Source organism: Gopherus flavomarginatus, chromosome 9 (genome assembly GCF_025201925.1).
Source record: "Gopherus flavomarginatus isolate rGopFla2 chromosome 9, rGopFla2.mat.asm, whole genome shotgun sequence".
Taxonomy (NCBI): Eukaryota; Metazoa; Chordata; order Testudines; family Testudinidae; genus Gopherus; species Gopherus flavomarginatus.
In genome coordinates this window covers 93,101,379-93,123,874 of record NC_066625.1, presented here as the reverse complement: position 1 = coordinate 93,123,874, position 22,496 = coordinate 93,101,379, and the positions used below count along the sequence as shown (strand labels likewise).

General features: G+C 46.4%; 1 protein-coding gene across 2 annotated transcripts in view; it reads right to left on the bottom strand.

Moving 5' to 3' along the window:
- Positions 1 to 3,045: 3,045 nt before the first annotated feature.
- The window catches only part of IQGAP1 (IQ motif containing GTPase activating protein 1), a 178,745-nt gene continuing 159,294 nt past the window's right edge, over positions 3,046 to 22,496 (bottom strand). For both annotated transcript variants that reach the window (XM_050967187.1, XM_050967188.1), the window contains exons 37-38: positions 20,181 to 20,289; positions 3,046 to 5,777 (exon numbers count right to left, since the gene is read on the bottom strand). In XM_050967187.1, coding sequence (XP_050823144.1) covers positions 5,664 to 5,777; positions 20,181 to 20,289 — 223 coding nt within the window. In that variant the 3' untranslated portion in view covers positions 3,046 to 5,663. The remainder of the gene's footprint in view (positions 5,778 to 20,180; positions 20,290 to 22,496) is intronic.

Below are 22,496 nucleotides of genomic sequence, written 5' to 3'. Positions count from 1 at the left end.
ACCCTCACCCTCACCCTAAACCCTAACCCTTCACCCTCACCCTAAACCCTAACCCCAACCCTAACCCCCTAACCCTAAGCCTAACCCTAACCCTAACCCTAAACCCCAATCCCAACCCTAACCCTAACCCCACTCCCACCCCAACCCTAAACCCTAACCCTACCCCTAACCCCTAACCCTAATCCTTAACCCTAACCCTAACCCTAACCCTAACCCCAACCTCAACCCCTAACCCGAACCCCTAACCCCTAAAGCCTAACCCTAAACCCTAACCCTAAACCCCAACCCCAACCCCTAAACCCTAACCCTAACCCCTGCCCCTGCCCCTGCCCCTGCCCCCTAACCCTAAACCCTACTCTCACCCTCACCCTAAACCCAACCCCAACCCTAATCCTAAAGCCTAACCCCTACCCCTAAAACCCTAACCCTAACCCCCTATCCCTAACCCCTAGCCGTAAGCCTAACCCTTAACCCTTAACCCTAAAACTAAAACCCTAAAACCCTAACCCTTAACCCCTAACCCTAACCCAAACCTAACCCCTAAACCCTAACGCTAACCCCAACCCCTAAACCTAAACCCTAACCCCTAACCCTAAACCCTACCCCTACCCCAACCCTAACCCCTAAACCTACCCCTACCCCTAACCCCAACCCTAACCCTAAGCCCTAAGCCCCTAACCCCTGAACCTGACCCCTAACCCTAACCCTAACAACCCTAACCCTAACCCCTAACACTAAACCCTCACCCTCAACCTGACCCCTAACCCTAAACCCTAAACTCTAATCCCTAAACCGTAACCCTAACCCTTAACCCCGACCCTGACCCTTAACCCCCAAACCCTAATCCCTAACCCCAACCCCAAACCCCAAAGCCTAAACCCTAAACCGTTAAGCCTAACCCCTAACCCGAAACCCTAACAACCCTAACTCCGACCCCTAAACCCTAACCCCTGACCCTAAACCCTAACCTGACCCTAAGCCCTAACCCCAAACCCTCACCCTGACCCCCTACCCCTAACTCCTCACCTTCTAACCCTAAACCAACCCTAACCCACCCCAATCCCTACCGCAAACCTAAGCCAACTTCCATCCCCACCTGGACTCTACTCCTACCCCAACCCTGTCCCCTGACCCTAACCCCTTTACCCTAAACCACTCCCTACCCCAAAACTGAAACCCTTAACCACTTCTACAAGGGCAGTTAATTCATTTTTTTTTTAAATAAGGCATCAAGCCTGCCTGTTATTCTGTTAGCTCAAGGTGGATGAGGTGTGTAGTGACTGTACTGAGGCACAATATTTTCTTTTTTTCCACTCTCAATATGGGGCCATGGCCCTTTAAATTTTTTTCCTAAATTTTGAGTTGTGTGTTTGATCGATCTCATTTAATAATTTCAACCGACCTTGTGGCATGGCGTCAAGGGTTTATCAACGTATGAGGTACTATGCTGAATTGGCAATTTGGGCTCTCCCTCTCTCCCTCACCCAGTGTGCCTCACTTTCTTTTTTTAACTTCATATGGGTTTCCCCTTGCTGGCAATACACCTTGTCCAAATTTCATCAAACTCCCTGGCGATTTGTGGGGAGGGGCTAAGGGAGTTCCCTAGCTTGTGTTTTTTTTCTGTCACATTAGATTGCAATTCCTACAGAGGACAGCTTGCTCACTTACGAGATCAGTGGGCGTGGTTCACCAGTGTGGTTAGATGTTCAGCTCCATGTGAGTGTTATCCCCCAGCTCTGCACAGACAGCCAGCACCGCAGAACCACCCGATGACCACAGGATCTGTCAATGTACACGTAAGGCCAGATTTATTGTCAATAAAGCACGGTACTAGTATCCTGCGGACGACACTGGACCACTAATACATGCTTGCCCATAACAATGGACCAGCTCAGTGAATGGCAGGACTTTTGGTTCCTCCCTAGGCTAGACAAAGACACGTCCTCTGAGAGCCATTTTTATACCCGATACAAACAAGTTATGTACTGCTCCCTGACATGGCTAGTTATCACCCGTCACCTTGTACATGTTGGTTCACTCAAAACATCTCTATTATATACTGTCATCCTGAACTTATCGTTTACGAGGAGTCAGTATGTGCCTGTTATCCTTGGGGGATGTTTTTGTACCATCCTTGATGGCAAGCTGTGTTTACATGAGTACTCTGTGCCAAGCACGTCTTAGGAATGCATGTTGCTACAATATCAGCCCTGTTCTTGCCAGCTTCTGTGAGCAGGTCCTGCCTCTTGCTCACACCTTGTCCTTGCTTTATATCAGACCTCTGAAACAAAGGCTTATGTCTCAGGCTCTTTTCCTACTACAACTGCAAATCAAAATTCTGTCATTTAGTGCTATAACAGTAAAATACATGTTGATTGAAACAAAGCCTTTTGCATTAGATACGTCCTGTAACCTCAAAGGGCACAGCACACCCACTTTTTAAGATGCCCGTGACCACTGCATCGCCATTTAGGTAGGCTAATCTTAAGAGAGCATGTCCAGGATACATGTTAACACTTGGGGAATTGGCTAAGGTTAGCATTTGCACTGGGGATTGTCCAATCAGTGCTGTTTAAATATCCTGGTTATTTGGAGTTCAGTCAGGCACACAGGGGTTCTGTGACTGAGCCTGGAGGGCAGACTGAGAAGAACGGTGGGTTGAGAAGTTCCAGAGTCACTGGTTCCAAACTAGCTCTGAAGCCATGCATTCTCTAGGAACCTAAAGACTGTGGTTCTGCCTTTCCTATGGAAATGATGGAAACCAAATTTGATAGCACTTTTTAAATTGGAGTGCACAAAATGCAGTGTAACTAGGAAACAACCCTGCACATGCCTCTCAACTTGATTCAGACACATTATAATGGGGCGAGATGACAGTCTTGTCCATAAGTGACTGACATCTGAGAAATGCAGAAGATGTCAGTGTATGTATATGCTGTTGTGGTCTTGTGATTAGAAATTTTCACTAAAGAGCAAAGTGCTGCCTTTAACAAACTGACACACAAATTAAAGCCGGCCCCAAATAGATTCAAACACACTCAGACGTGAACAAATTATCTTTTATTTAGATGAGAAATACAAAGACATTTTATGTGCAAACAATAGGCTAAGCCACCTAGTTATTTGAAAGGAATTTAAGCCCAAGATAAATACAATGATTGTGGGGGAGGGGAGAGGGAAGAGAAAAGGGAAAGCTAGGACACCAATAAATAAAGTAACAAATGACAAAATTTCATTGCTGAAACTGGATCTTTCTGCCAGAGTGTCTCCGTTCTTTTAAAAACTCCTACCAAAAGTTACACACTGTTATTTAACTAGAATTGGCACACTTGTTCCCAGAAAACTGTTTCACTCTTTTACTACCTAGTCGTCTTATCAATTTGCGCCAAAACTGTTTTCAAATAGGTATTGGCTGTTCTTATAAATAATCCAAATAACTTCGCCTCATAGGTATTATGATATTTTATTAGAATAGCCTAACATGTCTCATTAGCAATTTCTTAGGTTATGGCGAGGAGGCAGCCATGCAGACATCTGGGAAAGCAGCCCTTTTTAAATGGAGAAAATATAATCCCTTTTGTTGAACAGCTGTCAGGGTGCTGTTTTACTTCCCTGATAAATAATTTGAGAATGTCCTATTGTCACTATCCCCAACTAAAAAAGGATAGTTATATTTAAAACCCTTTAGTTAAACAGCAGTGGGGACTCACATTGAAAAGAAACAGGTAGACGCAAGTCAAGACTTTTATCCTGTCCCTGTCCTGATGCTATTTTGGGATAGGGGGTGGAATTCCTATTTTGAGGGTCTCCTCTCTGAGGGCAGAATTGGGATGTGATCAGTTTTACATCTAAAAGGAAAGTTGTGTCATCTATTCTTTTATTACGCTAATACTGCATGGACCAAGATAAAATCAGTTTGTTACTGTTTGCGTGGCAGGGATTGTCACAAGGTAGAGCCATATAGGATTAGTCTCTTAGAAAGACTATGGGAAACAACTGACTCCCAAGGCAGGCAGAGAGTTAGTAACTGGTTTCATTTAAAAAACACTAAAATGGCAGACTCTGTGATTAAATTATAAAACAAAATTATATGAAATAAACATATGGCATACGTGTGTGTGTCTAAGAAAAGAGAGACTATTTTAACGTATACTCTGGGAACATAAAACAGTCAAACAGTTTTTAAAATTATTAAAAAAAAAACCAAAAAACATTTTTGTCTGGAATAGATAATTTGGGCAACAAAAGTCTGTTTCAAGCTAGAAGTAAGTTAATGGAGATCAGAGTTCATAACAGTCCTTTTGCATTTCTTCTAGGTATAGCAATGTAACAGGTACCACCGTAATAATGAGTGAATATCTAAGTAGTAAAGGAAACGGGGAGTCATTTGCTCACGTACATTTGGTAAAATGTAAATAATTTAACAGCTGAGACTATTTAAGGCAGAGTATATTCCCTTTGGCAAGTCTATGCAGGTAGATCATAGTGTTTAATGGCATCTGGTAGAGATATGTGGAGCACTAAGCTAACTTAGAAACTTTTCCTGTAATGTTCTAAAAGATTCTGAAGCAAAACTTTAAAATAAACTTTTCTCAACTGATTCAAAAAATCTCTCTCCTCCACCCCCAATAAAAGGCCGCTTTTCATCTTTAGGCATTAGCACACACATTCGTCATTTCCTCTACTACTGGGACAATGTGTATATTAGTAAGGCGTCTTAATAAGAAACAAATATTGAAAAAAAAATTGGATCACTAAAGATGTTCTACATGGCTACAATAATGTATATGTAGTAATAATTCAGCAACACTTAGGTCACTGAAAGCCATTGAGGACTCTGCTGCACTAGTCTCATGCAGCTAATAGTCACCATCACCACCACAAGCTGGCACTGAAACCACCTGACCAACCTGGCCATTGACCATTTTTAATTTGACTCAGTTCTGTGAGAAAATCTTTTCTCTCCTCATTGCTTGAAGACAGAGCTACATACGCACATTGAATAACGTGCTAAAATATAACTCAAGTATAGTTCTTTACAAATCACACCTATAAAGAGAGTTCAGTCATCCTAGTGGTGAGCCTTTGGTAATGGACACTGCTATGGACAGAATCAGCTAAGTTAATTTTTTTCCAGTTTCTCCATGCTACAGCACAGAGCAAATATTTCTCTAAATTGATGTCCTGTTGTGTTTTCTTAGAATTTCAGGGAGGGAGTCTAAATATGAGCTGAAATCCTGTTCTGCTTCTAGATACAGAGGCAGACCTGGTTGCTCTGCTGTGTTAGCTTTCTTTTTCTACAACAAGTAACAAGAATTCAAGCCCCACCATCCAAACATTTAGGCAAAGAACACAGCCAGAAGCTCAAAATATATTCTAACAACTGTTTAATCCCCAATGCCACTGTAATAGTACATGGAAAACATTCTAAACTAAACGCTTCTCAAGGAATCTGAAAACTCAGAAAAAAGATCATACCGGTAAGACAGATAGAGTCCCCATAAAGGACTTCTTTATGAAGTGATATACTTGTAGTTTGGGCACAGGGAGGTACATCAATATATAGGTGTCCTTGGTTCTGACAGGTGAAAGAGGATATTAAGAAACAGAGATACAGTTTTTCCATTCATCCCCCTTTTCATAGCTCCTCTGGGAGATGCCAATTATTTCCCATAGAACTTCTTGTTCAGAAGGAAGATCAGGAGGTTGACGTTGACTTTTGCTCTGTCAAACAACTTCATGACAGCAACACCTTCATATTGCAGCTGCAAAAGATCCTATTAAAGAGAACATGTTGATTAGTGAAAAATCCATAGAGGCTGACTGGGAAAGAGATAATTTACAAGACACTAGTGCAAAGCAGATTTCTGAAGAATTAATATCTTGTGAGAGTCAGACATATAAGCCTGGGAGATTAATGCCTTAAAGACCCATTGATTTGACCTGGAAAGTATGAAAAATTTTGTATTAATAGGCAGTTCTGATTATATTAGTTTTATGAGTTTTTTTGTATTAATAGGAAAATTTAAATGAAAACTCTCTTTTGCTCTCACCTCGGTTTCAAATATCTAAAAAGACCACAACAATCTAAATCTAAATAGCCATTTCCAGGCTCTTCATTCATTTGATTACCATATAATCTCCATAACCCTTAGACAGAGTCCTTCCACCACTCATTTAATCATATTTCACAGCCATAAAATATATGGCCTGATTTTCAAAGAAGTTAAGCAGCCACAGCGCCCATTGAGGTGACTTAGGCACTGAAATTTAAAGCAGAACAACAGGAAAAACTCCCAGCTAGGGTCAAATGAAGAAGACTGAACCAGTTTCATTATCAATGGAGGCAAGACTGCTACAATGACACCTTCCCAACATCATATAGCTCTGAGGAGGCAGACACTGAATGGACAGACAATAAGGCATCCCCTGTGCCAGTCTCTCTGAGTATTGAAGATTTTCTGGGAGACTAATAGTGTGTGATAAGTAGAGCCCTACCAAATTCATCGTCCATTTTGAGAAATACTGGTCTCACTCATGAAATCTGTATAGTACTGTCATAAACAGATAGTTAAGGGTTAATGTCTCTTTCATCTGTAAAGGGTTAACAAACAGTGAACCTGAAACACCTGACAACAGGACCAATCAGGAGACAAGATACTTGCAAATCTCAGCGGAGGGAAGCCTTTGTTTTGAGCTGTTTCGTGGGGTTTTTATTCTCTCTAGGTTCTGAGAGGGACCAGACATATAAGCAGATATCTCCAAATTTCTGAAACAGCCTCTTCTGTTCAATTTAGTAAGTAAGAATTAGGAAGGCAGTTTAGTCTTTTTGTTTGTTTTCTTTATTTGCAAATGTGTATTTGCTGAATGGATTGTATCTCTGTTACTAAAACTTGTATTTGTGCTGGGGGGAGGATTTTCTCTAGTGTCTATAAGCTGAAAGACCCTGTAACATTTGCCATCTTAATTTTACAGAGACAACTTTTACTTTTTTCTTTCTTTTATTAAAAGCTTTTCTTTTTTAGAACCTGACTGATTTTTTGGTTATCTTGTGTAAGACCCCAGGGAAGGGAGTCTGCACTCACCAGGGAATTGGTGGGAGGAAGGAGAGAAGGGGGGAGGAAAAAAAGACGGTTACTCACCTTTGTAACTGTTGTTCTTCGAGATGTGTTGCTCATATCCATTCCAAGTAGGTGTGTGAGCGCCGCGTGCACGTCCGTCGGAAGATTTTTATCCTAGAAACACTCAGTGGGTAGGCTGGGCGCCTCCTGGCGTGGAGCCGCTATGGCACCGAATATATACCCCTGCCGACCCGTATGCTCCTCAGTTCCTTCTTGCCGGCTACTCCGACAGTGGGGAAGGAGGGCAGGTTTTGGAATGGATATGAGCAACACATCTCAAAGAACAACAGTTACACAAGGTGAGTAACGGCCTTTTCTTCTTTGAGTGCTTGCTCATATCCATTCCAAGTAGGTGAATCCCAAGCCTTACCTAGGCGGTGGGGTCGGAGTGAGATACTGCAGCGTGTAGAACAGCAGCGCCAAAGGCTGCGTCCTCTCTGGATTGTTGCACCAGGGCATAATGGGAAGTGAAGGTATGTACTGAAGACCACGCAGCTGCTCGACATATCTCCTGGATGGGTACTCGAGTTAGGAAGGCGGCCGAAGAGGCCTGAGCCCTGGTGGAATGGGCGGTAATATGCCCCGGAGAGACATGAGCTAGATCATAGCAAGTACGGATGCACGCCGTTACCCGTGACGAAATTCTCTGAAAAGAGACAGATAGGCCTTTCATCCGATCTGCCACTGCCACAAAAAGTTGAGGCATTTTGCGGAAGGGTCTCGTCCGGTCAATGTAGAAGGCAAGCGCCCTACAGATGTCAAGGGAATGCAACTGCTGTTCTCTATGAAATGTATGCGGTTTGGGAAAGAAGACTGGGAGGAATATGTCCTGGTTGAGATGGAAGGCCGAGACTACTTTAGGGAGGAACACCCGATGTGGACATAACTGCACCTTGTCTTTGTGGAACACCGTGTATGGTGGGTCCACCATCAGAGCCCGAAGCTCAGAGACTCTCCTAGCAGATCTGATGGCCACAAGGAAGGCTGTTTTCCATGACAAATACAGGAGCGAGCAGGTCGCCAGTGGCTCGAATGGAGGAGTCATAAGTCTCGTCAGGACCAAGCTGAGGTCCCAGGAAGGGACGGGGCGTCGTACTAGGGGGTATAGATGCTCCAAACCTTTGAGGAACCTCGAGACCACAGGGTGGGAGAAGACGGAGTAAGTACCTTCTCCGGGATGGAAAGCAGAAACAGCTGCCAAGTGCACTCTCAGTGATGAGATACTGAGGCCTTGCTGTTTAAGATACCAGAGGTAGTCCAATACAGTGGGAATGGGAACCTCCGTGGGTGTTATATTTTGTGTTTGACACCAGCAAGAAAAACGCTTCCACTTGGCCAAGTATGTAGACCAAGTGGAAGGTTTTCTGCTACCCAGGAGTACTTCTTGCACTGGGGGAGAGCAACGTAACTCCAACTGGGTTAACCATGCAGGAGCCACGCTGTGAGATGGAGGGATTGCAGGTCCAGGTGGTGAAGCCTGCTGTGGTCCTGCGTCATAAGATCCTGATGCAGGGGCAGAGGGATCGGGTTGGCTATCAAGTGGTCTAGCAACGTGGTGTACCAGTGTTGTTGGGGCCACGCAGGGGCGATCAGGATCAGACGAGCCCTGTCCCTGCGGAGCTTTAAGAGAACCCTGTGCACCAGTGGGAAGGGTGGAAAGGCGTACAGCAGCTGGTCCTTCCATGAGATTAGGAAGGCGTCCAATATCAAGCCCGAGGCTAGACCTTGGAAGGAGCAGAACTTCTGGCACTTCCTGTTGTTGTGGGAAGCGAAGAGGTCTATGTGGGGAAAGCCCCACTTCTGGAAGATGGAATGCAGGAGAAGCGATCACTTGTGAGACCGAAAGGATCTGCTGAGATGGTCTGCCAGGGTGTTCCGGACTCCCGGGAGGAATGATGCTACAAGGTCTATCGAGTGGGCTATGCAAAAGTCCCACAATTGGATAGCCTCCTGAAAAAGGGGGGAGGATCGAGTCCCACCCTGCTTGTTTATGTAGTGCATGGCCGTTGTGTTGTCGGTAAGCACTGAAACACAACGACCTTGCAGATGTTGTAGGAATGTCTGGCACGCCAGGCAGACTGCTCTCAGCTCCCGGACGTTTATGTGCAACGCTAGCTCTTGAGATGACGGTTGGAAAACTGAAGGGGATCCTGGGAAAGGACTGGTGCTCTGCTCTCGGGTGCACCTTCAAAAGTTCGCTTTCAGGCCCGTCGCTGGTTTGGTGGGACCAGTATTGTGTCCGCCTTGGACCCAGATTGTCACCTGCAGTTCCTGCGACCGCGCCTTCTACCAAAGTCTTGTCGCGGTCTGGGCGGGGGGTAAGGACGCTGGGGTTGGCTACGGAAGGACCTGCGTTGGGTCTGTGGGGCGTGCATCCCAAGGGAACGCATGATCACTCGATTGTCCTTAAGACTCTGTAGCCCAGGGCCCGTTTTCTGGGAGAAAAGGCCCTGGCCTTCAAACAGCACGTCCTGGATGGTGTGTTGCAGTTCAGTAGGTAGACCTGACACTTGTAGCCACGAAATCCTCCTCATAGTAATTCCCGAGGCCACGATTCTGGCCGCCGAATCCGCAGCGTTGAGGGAGGCCTGCAGGGAGGTCCGCGCCACTTTCTTTCCTTCCTCGAGAAGGGCTTGAAATTCCTGGCGGGAGTCTGGTGGGACCAGCTCAGTGAACTTACCCACTGACTGCCAGGTGTTATAATTGTATCTACTGAGCATGGCCTGTTGGTTCGCCACCCTGAGTTGGAGGCCCCCTGCAGGGTAGACTTTACGTCCCAACAGGTCCATCCACCTAGCCTCCCACGATTTTGGGGCAGGGGCTTGCTGGCCATGGCGCTCTTGCTCATTGATGGATTGAACCACCAGGGAGCATGGAGGAGGGTGGGTATATAGGTATTCGTACCCTTTGGAGGGTACCATATACTTTCTTTCCACCCCTCTGGTCACAGGAGGGATAGACCCCGGGGATTGCAAGATTGTGTCCGCTTTGGCTTGGATGGAGCGTATAAATGGCAAAGCTACGCGTGTTGGGGAATCCGCCGACAGTATGTCTATCACTGGGACTTCAACCTCCAGGACCTCCTCCACCTGGAGACTGATATTTAAGGCAACTCACCTCAAAAGGTCCTAGTGAGCTCAGAGGTCGATAGGGGACGGGCCCGAGGAGGATGTATCGGTCACTGCCTCATCGGGTGAAGAGGACGATGACAGACCTGGTACCAGTCGTTCCTGTAGGGACTCTTGGTCCGGAGGTACATCAGGGTCTGGGAGGGCCTGAAGGTCCGGTGCCTGAGGAGAGTGATCTGTACCCGCAGGAGGGGGGCGGCTAACAGTGGCCTCCGGTGCGCGATGTTCCAACGGGGCGGAACGTGATGGTACCGTGGGTTCGCCTTGGGCCTGGTGATATGTCCAAGGTGTCCAAAAGGACCACTGATGAGGATCTTGGTCTGGACCTTGAGCCTCATGGAGAACCCGGCTGTGTGTCTCTGAATCAGGATAGGCAGCACTATCAGCATGCGATGACTCAGACGCGTGCCTTGATGGCCATAGCAGAGTGGAGGCCGTTTGAGGATAAGCCCTGTCTCTAGGGTACCGTATTTTGTGCCGCACTGGAGAGCAGTACCGGGATCCGTACCGGTACCAAGAGCGTGATCGGGATCTGCGACCGGCGCGGTGCCGGGAGGTCGACCGGGATCTTGACGCTCTATGATGAGAATGGCTGCGGTGCGAATGGGGCCGGGAGCTGGACCAGTGCCTGGAGTATCGGTCTGGTGAGCGGGACCTCGAGTGGTGCCGCGAGTGCGACCGGTACCGGGGAGGAGATCGGTACCGGGACTGTGAGCGGTGCCTGGATCTGGAGCGATGACGAGATCGAGAGTGTTGGCGGGACCTCGATCTTGAGTGCTGTCTGCCTCAGGTGCCAATGGAAGGTGGTCTTACCATGGCAGGCTTGCCTGTCGATTAAATAACACGCACTGGCGGTGCTGGGGGTTGAGGAAGGGCGGGCTCCGTTAAGGCAATAAATTCCCTCGCTGTAACAATTGTCTCTGGCGTAGTGGGAACGAGAAGCTCTACCGAGGCATGTGCCGGGCAGCTGTCACGCACTGGACTCGACGGCTCTTGCACAGCCGGAATCAACAGTGAGGAGACTGTCGGCGCCGCGGCAGTTAGTGATGCCGGGCGGCTCGACTTAGATTGCTGCTCAGACTGCGGTGCAGACGTTAGGGCCGCAGGAGCTTTAAGCTTCTTGGCATGCGGGGCGAGGGAGCGGTGCCGGGCCGGTTTCTGGGCCAGTGATGGTTGGTGCCGAGCTCTCTTCGCGGTGCCAGCGCTCTCCGGTGCCGATCAGGCACTTCTCCCCGGCGCGGACTGTCCGGCAGCCGGTGCCGAAGGTGGAGGAGTGAGGGCTGCCTCCATTAGGAGCTGCTTAAGGTGAAAGTCCCGCTCCTTTTTCGTCCGCGGCTTGAACGATTTGCAGATCCGGCACTTGTCTGCAAGGTGGGATTCCCCCAAGCACTTGAGGCAGGAGTCGTGGGGGTCTCCTGTGGGAATCGGCCGGCGGCAGGCCGAGCACGGTTTGAAACCCGGTGAGCCAGGCATGGGCCTGGGCACCAGGAGAGGGAAAGGGCTAATCCCCGACCCTCTGAACTATCTACACGAACTATGTTTACAAAAATCTATTAACTAGAACTACAGAGAATAAACTATATACACAATAAGTATTAGAACGAGCGAAAAGCTAGGGAGGTGGAGATCAGCTAAGCTGCGCTCCACTGTTCCAACGACCGACATGGGCGGTAAGAAGGAACTGAGGATCGGACAGGTCGGCAGGGGTATATATTCGGTGCCACAGCGGCTCCAAGCCAGGGGGCGCCCAGCCGACCCACCGAGTGTTGCTAGGGTACAAATCTTCCGATGGACGTGCACGCGGCGCGCACACACCTACTTGGAATGGATATGAGCAAGCACTCGAAGAAGAAGCCTGATTTCTCTCTGTTTTAAGATTCAAGGAGTTTGAATCACAGTGATCTTCCAGGATAACCCAGGGAGGGGAAGCCTGGGAGAGGCAACGGTGGGGGAAAGGGTTTACTTTCCTTGTGTTAAGATCCAGGGGGTCTGGGTCTTAGGGGGTCCCCTGGGAAGGTTTTGGGGGGGACGAGAGTGTACCAGGCACTGCAAGTCCTGGTTGGTGGCAGCACTACAAGTTCTCAGCTGGTATTAAGCTTAGGGGAATTCATGCTGGTACCCCATCTTTTGGACGCTAAGGTTCAGAGTGGGGGCTCATACCATGACAAGTACGAAGACCAGATTTCATGGTCCGTGATGTGTTTTTCGTGGCCATGAATTTGGTAGGGCCCTAGTGATGAGGCAAGGCTTCTCTCCAGCTTGCTAAAGACAAGCTGCTGCACTCACAGTCTCCTTTAGGCAGGTTTATTGCCCAAACTAAGCAAAGTAAACAAAACTGTTCCTCAGCTCACCTTTTACAACTTGGACCCCACTCCTTTAACTGGGAGCATCTACTGTGGCATGGAAGCTGGATCTACTTCAGTCACAGGAGCCAGTCAGCCACCCTGTGTCACAGTACTATACTTCCTCACCTTCACGGAGGTTGAGTGGGAGCAAGGAGACTACAACGCAGTTTCTCCATCTTTCTCCAGCCCAGAGGCAAGGGAAGCCAAGAAACAGAGTCCCAAGACCACTCAAAGGCTCAGTTCAGAGGCACCAATGACATATAACTGAACGCTCCTTATTTGCTCAGGCGACATTGGGAACTTCAGTGCCACTTTTGCTGGCCCTAAGGTCACTTACGGTGATTAGGTCTTTGAAATCAAGACACCCCTCAACATTGATAATGCTGGATGATTGGTATCCAACTCAGTTGATCAGACGAGACAAATGACCTACATGTTGCTCATCATGTTGGTCATAAAACCACCCTGTCAAGTGGTTAATCGGAGCCACAGTGTGTATCAGTGCTAATGGTATTAGACTCAGGGCGAGAAGAAGCCTCTCTTACTAGTAGGGGTTTGAAATAGCTGTTTTTCTAAGAGTGAACTCACACTAATTCTGACCTTCTCCCAGAGGCACTCAAAAATGGGAGGCTGCAATGGGTATCACAGTATTGTGTGAAGCATAGTTCATAAAGCCGGAGCTCTCAGTTGCCTCAGTTATGCTGTCTATTGGGCCAAAAGACACTAAGAGAAACTGCATCTTAGGACTGAAGTTCAGGAAAAACAAAGCTGCTCATGAGGAGTGGGACCTATAGGGTGCCTGAACTGGCATCAACATCAATTAAAATAAAAAAGCTGACTTTAACTACACACACAAGAATACACATAAAAGGGGCAGAAAAATGAATAACCAGTTACTGATGAGAGAAGTATTGAGGACACTGAATGAGATCCAAGCTCACTGCAACTTTCATAGTCAAAAGTAAATGAAGGGCAACTGAGACCACTGAAGACCACTACAAGATTATGAGTTTACACTAAAGAGTGAGGATCCATATGGTCAGTTATTGAAGGAGTATTTTTATAACAACAATCTATTTGCAAATTAGTATTTCCTAGAAATTATGCACAAATTTCAGTGCTCTTATATAAATCCAGATAGCTGTCACATGGCAGGTATTACAGAAATGTAAGATTTTTCCTTGACTAAACATAGATCCGAACCTTGTAAGTTAATCAATCCTGAATTTTGGCCTTAAGTTCAAGTGAAAACAAGAAGAAATGATTCACTGTAGGTGTGTCTGCATCCTTGTGCTGCTGATTGGAGAATTTTGATAGCAGTCCATCCCACCCATGCATGCGCTGCTCCCCACCTGCCACGAGGCTAGCCAATGTGTGTGGGCAATCCCTCCCCAGTTCTCGCTCTACTGCAGAGTCAACTACTAGAACTCTGAAGTAAAGGGGAGGAGTGTGGGTCGTGGAGCACCGATAGATGGACACATCTTGAAGAACCATCGTTACTACACAAGGTAAGTCAATTCTTTTTCTTCTTCTTCTTCGAGCAGTGCCCCTATGGGTGCTCCACTGTAGGTAACTCCCGAGCAGTGCCCACCACAAGGAGGCTGGGGCTTTGGGGTCAAATCTACTATAGAGGATAGCTCCCTGGCACCAAATCTGGCTCTGCAGCTGAGTCCCTCCCTGAGGATGGCATAATGTTCTCCAAAGGTATGTGCAGATGCCCATGTAGCTGCTCTGCAGATTTCTGATTTAGGGATACCTTTGGAGAAGGCAATAGAAGAGGAGACGGCTCTTGTAGACTGCATGAGTACTGAAGACACACTTGCTACATTATGCATCTGGTAACAGAGCTTGACATAGTTTGAGACCCATTTGGAGAGTCTTTGAGCTGAAAGCTCTTGTTTTGTCCAAATAGAAGGCCAAGACTCTCCTCACATTGAGCATATGGCTTTCCTATTATCCTGATTAAGTTTAGGATAAAAGGTTGGAAGTTGAATAAGCTGGTTCATATGAAAAGTGAAAGTCACCATGGGCATAAACTTCGGATGTGGTCGAAGTGTGACTTAGTCAGGGAAGGACACAGTAAAGAGAGGTGGGGGGAGGATGTGCCATCAGAGCCACTATCTCCCCTATCCTTCTTGCTGAGGTAAAGGTGATCAGGAATGCCATCTTCACTGAAAGGTGAGTTAACGAACAAGTGGCCCTGGGTTCAAATGGCAGTCTAGTTAATCATTTTAACACCAGGTTGAGATCTCACTGAGGCGTGGGAAGTCTAGGTTGGGGAAAGACATTTGCTATGTCATTGAGAAATCTCTTCATGTAGAGTATCCTTCTATCTGTTGGTAGAAGATTGCAATTGCTGTTAGGCGAACCTTTAGTGAGCTGACAGAGACACCCAATTTCTTGAGAGTCAACAGGTAGTCCAAGATTACTGGTAGGGTGCATGCATTTGGAATGATGCCTTTGGGCTTACAACAGATTTGAAATCTTTTCCATTTTTGCAAGTAGGTGTGATGAGTAGTTCTTTTCTTACTGTGTAATAGCACCTCCTGCACTTCCTCAGAGAAAAATGTCCCTATGCGCTGGAACCACGAAGAAGCCATGCTCTGAGTCGCAGAATCCGCAGGTTAAGGTGGAGGGTATGACCCTTGTTCTGTGATGGCAGGTATGGAGTGATTGGAAGAATCATCAGTGGACATAGTGCCAGCTGTGACAGGTAAGGGTATAACATCTGCCTGGGCCAGGTGGGAGAAATCAGTATGATGCTTGCTTTCTCTCTTTTCACTTTCAACAAGACTTTCAGAATTAGAGGGAATGGGGGAGAGGCATAAAGAAGACCCTTGTCCAATGAGTGGAGGAGACTGTCCCCCATGGAGCTTTGTCTGATCCCCCATATGGAGCAGTATTAATGGCATTTATTGTTCTGATAAGTAGCAAACCTAAGGATTGATGCCCACCAACCTAAAGATTCCTTAATCTTGGTGGGTATCAATAATAATTTGTGTATGCTGTCTCTGCTTGGCCTGTAAAATGAACTGAACTAGGCTTGGAGGCATCTCATACGTAGTGTGGCATGAGCTAGGACCAATGTGTCTGCAGCCAGATGCCCTAGAAGCTGGAGGTGGCATCTGGCCGAAATCTGGAGACTGGATTGTATTGTCTCTACCAGTGTGTAGAGCCTGAGGAATCTGTGACATGGGAGAAGTGCCTCTGAATTCTAGTCTTTGCATTGGTGTTAATGTCGATTTTTGTGCATTGATTTGTAGGCCCTGATTCTGGAACAGATTCAGTGTAGTCTGGGTGACTCACCGGGCTTTGGTGAAAGAACATGCCGAGAAGGCAGTTGTCTGGGTAAGGATAAATTATGATGCTCTGAAAGCGTAAGTGGGCTGCCGCTACTGAGAGAACCTTGAAAAATACCCCGAGGGCCAAAGGGGAGTACTCTGCACTGGCAGTGGTCTTGGCCTAGTGTGAATCTCAGGTAATGTTGGTGACTCAGTATGATGGAAATGTGGAAATATGCATCTTGGAAGTTGAGGGCCAAGAACCAACTTCCCTTCTTTAGTGCTCGAAAAATCACTGATAGGGTGACCATCTTGAACTTCTGCACCTTGATATATCTGTTGAGCACTCTCAAGTCCAGCATGGGTCTCCAGCCTCCTTTCTTCTTTGGAATTAGAAAGTAGCGAGAATAGAAGCCTTTGCCTCATAGATGTACAGGCACAGGCTCTACGGCTCCTATGCTGAGGAGATGGTTTACCTCCTGACATAGCAGACTCGTGTGAGAAAGGTCCCTGAAGGATAGGGAAGGGTCTTTGGGAGGAAGGAGCAATGGATGGCATAACCATCCCAAATGATCAGCCTCCGACAAGTGGGTGCTGCAATCTGTTCCCAGGTGCTGTTGAAAGGGATAAGATAGTCGCCGAAGGGATGGGTGGAGTTTTACAGCATGAGGTGGTGAGAATGTTCTACAGGTATCTTGAAAAACCCGTGAAAATTGCCGTCTCAAAGTGGAAGGCTGAAAGAAAGTTGATTGATATCCCCAATACTTTCACCTGGGGAACCTAGACTTCTTCCTCTGCGTCTCTTAAGATCTCTGTGACGAGAACTGATATTTGTATTGTGATAAGCAGGGCTTAAATGGTGGCTGAAGGCTGTACTTTCTTTTGTAGGCAGTATAGATCCCAAGGGAGCAAAAGGTTGTCCTAGAATCCTTCAATGTGTGAACAGATGCATCAGTCTTCTCAGCAAATAACTTTGTCCCTTCAAAAGGAAGGTCTTCCAGCATAGTTTTGACCTCTTTAAGGAAGTCAGCTAAGTGAAGACATGAAGCCCGTCTCATCACAATGGCTGTGGAAATCAAACGTGCCGCCATGTCATCTGCACTAGATGCAGCTTGCAGAGACTTTTTTGTCACCGGTTAGCCCTTGTTGACTATGGCCTTGAATTGTTCCTTGTGAGAATAAGGCAGTTGCTCAATAAAGAAACCAAGTTTCATGTAATTTTTGGTAGTCATATTCTGCCAACAAGACTTGGTAGTTTGCAACACGGAACTGGAGGGTGGCTGATGAATATGCTTTCCTGCTGAACAGATCCAAACAGGTCCAGTCCCAGTCATAAGGGGAGGATCTGAACTGGTGCTGGTGGCCCCTAGAGTTAACTGTGTCCACAATGATAGAATTGGGAGACAGGTGGGAAAGAGAAATTCCAGTCTAGGGCTCTGGGTGAACATGGTACCAGGGCTCTGGTACTGAGAAGGGGCGAGTCTGGTGCATTGGATACTGAAAGATCCGTCACTCACCGGAAATCTGGCAGTGCAGATAACATTAGTACCTGGCAGCGGTTGTTGGTGCTGAGAGGCTTGCATTGAATGAGTCAGACAGGTGGACCTGGCCATGACATGAGGACCTGTTGGTGCCAGATACATTGGAATTGGTACCGGTGCCAATGTCCATACTGACAGAGCCTTCCCTGGGGCGGATCTTCTATGTTTTTCATGCCTCCGCGGTACTGGTGCTTCTTTGCGTGTGCCCTTCGGGTCTTTGGGTAGTCTGACTTGCTCTGTCAATTTGGTACAGCGTGCGCCCTGCGTACCACTTTTAGACTGCTTCGGTGCCATTAGTACCGATGATACTGATGGAGCCGGAGATTGTTTTTGGCTTGAACTGGGCTCACTACATGGACTCACAGACCTTTTAAGAGGCCTTGTGTGAGTGGTTCGTCTCTCTGGACTCACCTCCCTTTGAAGTAGAGGGCTGCGGCAAGAGCTCTCACTGGGACTCCAGGGGTTGAAGGGCTGACTCCATGAGCAGTAATTTGAGGGCTAGTCTACACTGCCAAGCTACATAGGTGCAGCTGCATCAGTGCATCTGGTGAAGATGCGCTATGCTGATGGAAGAGTGCTCTCCCATCGGCATAATTACTCCACCTCAATGACACGTGGAAGCTACGACGTCAGGAGAACGTCTCCTGCTGACTTAGCGCTGGTGTGGACATTCTTGCTAACAGAATGTTGGGAACCATTAGGAAAGGGATAGATAATAAGACAGAAAATATCATATTGCCTCTATATAAATCCATGATATGCCCACATCTTGAATACTGTGTACAGATGTGGTTGCCCCATCTCAAAAAAGATATATTGGAATTAGAAAAGGTTCAGAAAAGGGCAACAAAAATGATTATAGGTATGGAACAGCTTCCATATAGGAGAGATTAATAAGACTGGGACTCTTCAGCTTGGAAAAGGGACAACTATGGTGGGATATAATAGAGGTCTATAAAATCATGACAGGTGTGGAGAAAGTATATAAGGACGTTATGTACTGCTTCTCAGAACACAAGAACTAGGGATCAGAAAATGATTTTTAACCAGGTCTTTGGAGCAGAGCCTGGAGTGCAGACCAGCAGGTTTTTGCCTGGAGCTGGAGCAGAGCCAGAGCGGAGCAATTAAAAAATTTGATTGCTCCAAATCCCTGTTTTTAACAGGCAGCAGGTTTAAAACAAACAAAACGAAGTATTTCATCACACAGTGCACAATGAACCTGTGGAACGCTTTGCCAGAGGATGTTGTGAGGGTCAAGACGATAACAGTGTTAAAAAAAGAACTAGATAAATTCATGGAGGCTAGGTCTGTGATGTCACACCCATATTCTTTATAAAAATATTGTTGTAATATGAATATGGCATAAGATATGTTTTATGCAAGATGGGTCATGTGAGGTATCATTGGAAAGATTATGATTTGCTGAATGTGGTTATCCCATTTGTATGGCTGTGTCAGTTCTGTATCTGAAGTTAGGAATATTGATTATCTAACAATTACAACTGTGTGTGTACTTGGGGAACGTCCACCAGACAGTATGCATTCAGCCTGAATGGGCCATTAGAAAAGACAATAGAATGGGTCTTTGAAGATGCTGATCTCTTATCTTCCTGGAGGTCCTTTCTGTGGACGTTACAAATGAACTTGGTCTCATGGTGGCTTTAACACTGCAAGGTCATGTGATAACGTCACCTGGTACAGAGTACCACCTTGGACACTGCTGGTACTTTTCCACTGGAAACAAAGGATTCCCACCTTATGTAAATCCTATTTAAGACTGGGAAGTGAGTTAATCTGAGCTCTTCTCCATTGCCTCCCCGGCCAACAAAGAAGACTGCTGAAAGCACCTGAAGAAACAAAGGGGCTAAGCTGGGGAAAGGCAAGGGCTGAGTCCAGGCTGAGGCAGGGATCTAGTCTGTGAAGAGAAATAACTGGAACTCGAAGCTGCAGAAACTCTGCAATCTGTTTAAAACAACATTTAGACTGAGAAATTACTATTTGTAACCTGTTTCTTTAGGTGAATTAAGCTTAGGCTGTGTGTTTTATTTGCTCAGTAATCTGCTTTGTTTGTTTGCTATCCCTTATAATCGCTTAAAATTTACCTTTTCTAGTTAATAAACTTATTCTTTGTTGATTTCAAAACCCAGTTTGTGCAATTCATAACTGGTGGGACAAGGAGCTGTACATATCTCCCTCCACATGGAGGGAGGGGGGTGATTTTTATGAGTGTACGCTATATAGATCTTTGTACAGCACAAGACAATAGAATTTTGGGTTTATACTCCAGAGGGTTGTGTGTATGGGAGAGCTGAACACTCCCCTAGCTGAGATCTCCCACAGACAGCTAATTGCAGACTCTGTGTGATTCTACAGTTGGGTGTGTGCTGGAAAGGGGCTTGAGAGCCTGTTATAGCAACACAGAGTAAGGAAACCCAGGCTGATAGGATGGGTGGGCTCAGTGGGATCCTAGCACATCTAGTGGCAACCTGAAAGGGGGGGAAAAACCCGTCACAAGGTCCATAAATGATGTCCCTAGCCTCAGTTTTGCCAAAAGCTGGGAATGGGCAACAGGGGATGGTTCACTTGATGATTACCTGTTCTGTCAATTCTCTCCAAAGCATAATGAATACAAATATTTATTTATGAAATCTTAGGTTAACAGAAAGCAACTACGAGAAGTCTACACGAAAGATTTTGGTGGCCACAGGCAGTCTACATAGGTTGTACACCACAGGTTTTCAGCATTAAATAGGAGGATCCTTACCTGATAATGTAACATGAATGTTTCCATCTGCACGCCCATGAATTTAGCTTTGACCTCAAAGTCTCCTACTTCCTCTGTTGGGTTGATTTCAAATATCACATTTTTAAACCTATGAAGGTTGGCAAATAAAAATAAATTAATTATTTAACATACAATTTCTAAGGAAGAATAGGTAGTGCAGAACAATATTAACACAGGATCCTTGCGATACAAGTAGCGTGAATAAGGAATCTCAAACTCAGCAGAGAGCAAGAGACAAAGGCAGAGCAGTGGTACAATGTACAGCTCTCAGCAAGCCAGTTTCCTGCTGAGGTGAGGTAGGCTGCCTCACTGAGAGGAAGCCTCAGATTCTAAGGTCAGAAGGGGCCTTTGGGATCATCTGGTTTGACCTCCTGCATAGCACAGGCCATATAACGTCCCTGAAATAATTCCTTTTTGAACTAAACTAGATCTTTTGGAAAAACATCCAATCTGGATTTAAAAATTGTCAACGATGGAGAATCCACCACAAGCTTTGGTAAATAATTTCAATGGTTAACTACCCTCAGTACGAAAAATTTACACTTTATTTCTAGTCTGAATTTGGCTAGCTTCAGCTTACACCCTTGGATCTTGTCATACTGTCTAAACTGCTGGACTAAAGAGCCTACTGTCAAATATTTATTCCCAATGTAGGTACTTACAAGCTGAGCTGTAACCTTTTAACCTTCCCTTTGTTAAGCTAAATAGATGGATCTTCTTGAATCTGCCACTATATAAGGCATATTTTCCAATTCTTTAACTATTCTCATAGCTCTTCTCTGGACCTTCTCCAATTTACCAATCTCTTTCTTGAACTGTGGATTCTGGAACTAGATGCAGTATTCCAGCAGTGGTTGCACCAGTGCTAAATACAGAGGTAACATAACCTCTTTACTCCTACTTGAGATTTCTCCTGTTTATGCATCAAAGGGTTGCGTTGCTCTTTGGTCCACTGTGTTGCACTGGGAGCTCATGCTCAGCTGATTATTCATCATGACCCCAAGTTTTTTCCAGAGTCACTGATTCCCAGGATCTTGCCCCCCCATTCTGTAAGTATGGCCTACATTTTTTTTCTTAACTTAACATTCAGCTGGATTAAGACACATACTGTTTGTTAATGTCCAGTTTACCAAGTGATCCTGATCACTATGAATCAGTGACCTGTCCTCTTCATTGTTCACTACGATCTCAATATTTGTGTCATCTGCAAACTATATCAGTGATGATTTTGTTTTCTTCCAGGTCACTGATAAAAATGTTAAATAGCATAGGGCCATAAAATGATCTCTCACATGCCACTAGAAACACACCCACTTAAAGATGATTCCCCATTTACAGTTACATTTTGAGAGCTATTAAGGGCTCAGGGATGAGCTCTGTGAGTAAGCCAAGAGTGTATTTAGGTGGCTAAAGAGGTGGTGTTTTCCTCGGAGGCCATGAAATTTTGGGGAGCATAGGCCCTGTTTGACCCTAATCCAACTTTGATGAGTAAGGTTTTGTATTCTGATTGTGGTAGACGCAGACAGATGGCTCTGGGGGCTAAGGGGAGAGGTGGAGGACCAGGAGAGGGAATTTCCAAAAAAAAGATCTTATCAGACAATCTTGGTTGCTGTTTTTCATAGAACTGAGAAATGGAAACACCAGATTCAGTTATCTAATCTGTTCTTTCCCCAACACCAGTCAGTGAAGGGTTGGTTCCCTTCAGCATATTTTCTGGTGTATTGTCCAATTTTGTTTTCATTTCCCAGAAAAAAACAATCTTTATGTTTAAGATTGGAAATATCCACTAAAATCCCATATTAGAATGTTGCAGTTTTAAAAGAAACCAAAGTATGTGAAAGCTGGGACATTTGGAATGCGAGTTTGTAGTGATCTCGTGTGGCTCCCCTCCAGGCCAGAGGAGGAAGACCCCAGCCGGAGGCCAGAGTGGGCAGAGCTACGGAGCTCTGAGCCCGCCCCTCAAAGGGTCAGGCAGCAACCCGGAACTATAAAAGCCGCCCCTCAGAGCTCAGTCAGGCCCCAGCAGCTGGAGCGAGCAGATGTCCCTCAGGGAGCTCGAGACTGGGAACCCCCTGCGACCCAGGGCAGCTGCCCAGGCTGGCCTGAGCTCCCCCGCCCCCGCTACCCAGAAGAGCCGCCGGAGCCTCCCCACCCCCGCTACCTGGAAGAGCCGCCGGAGCTTCCCCGCCCCCGCTACCCGGAAGAGCCGCCGGAGCTACCCAGGGCCGACTATCTGGAGGAGTTGCCGGACCTGCCACCCAGCCCCGGCAGCGACGAGCCCATGCTCCTGGACCC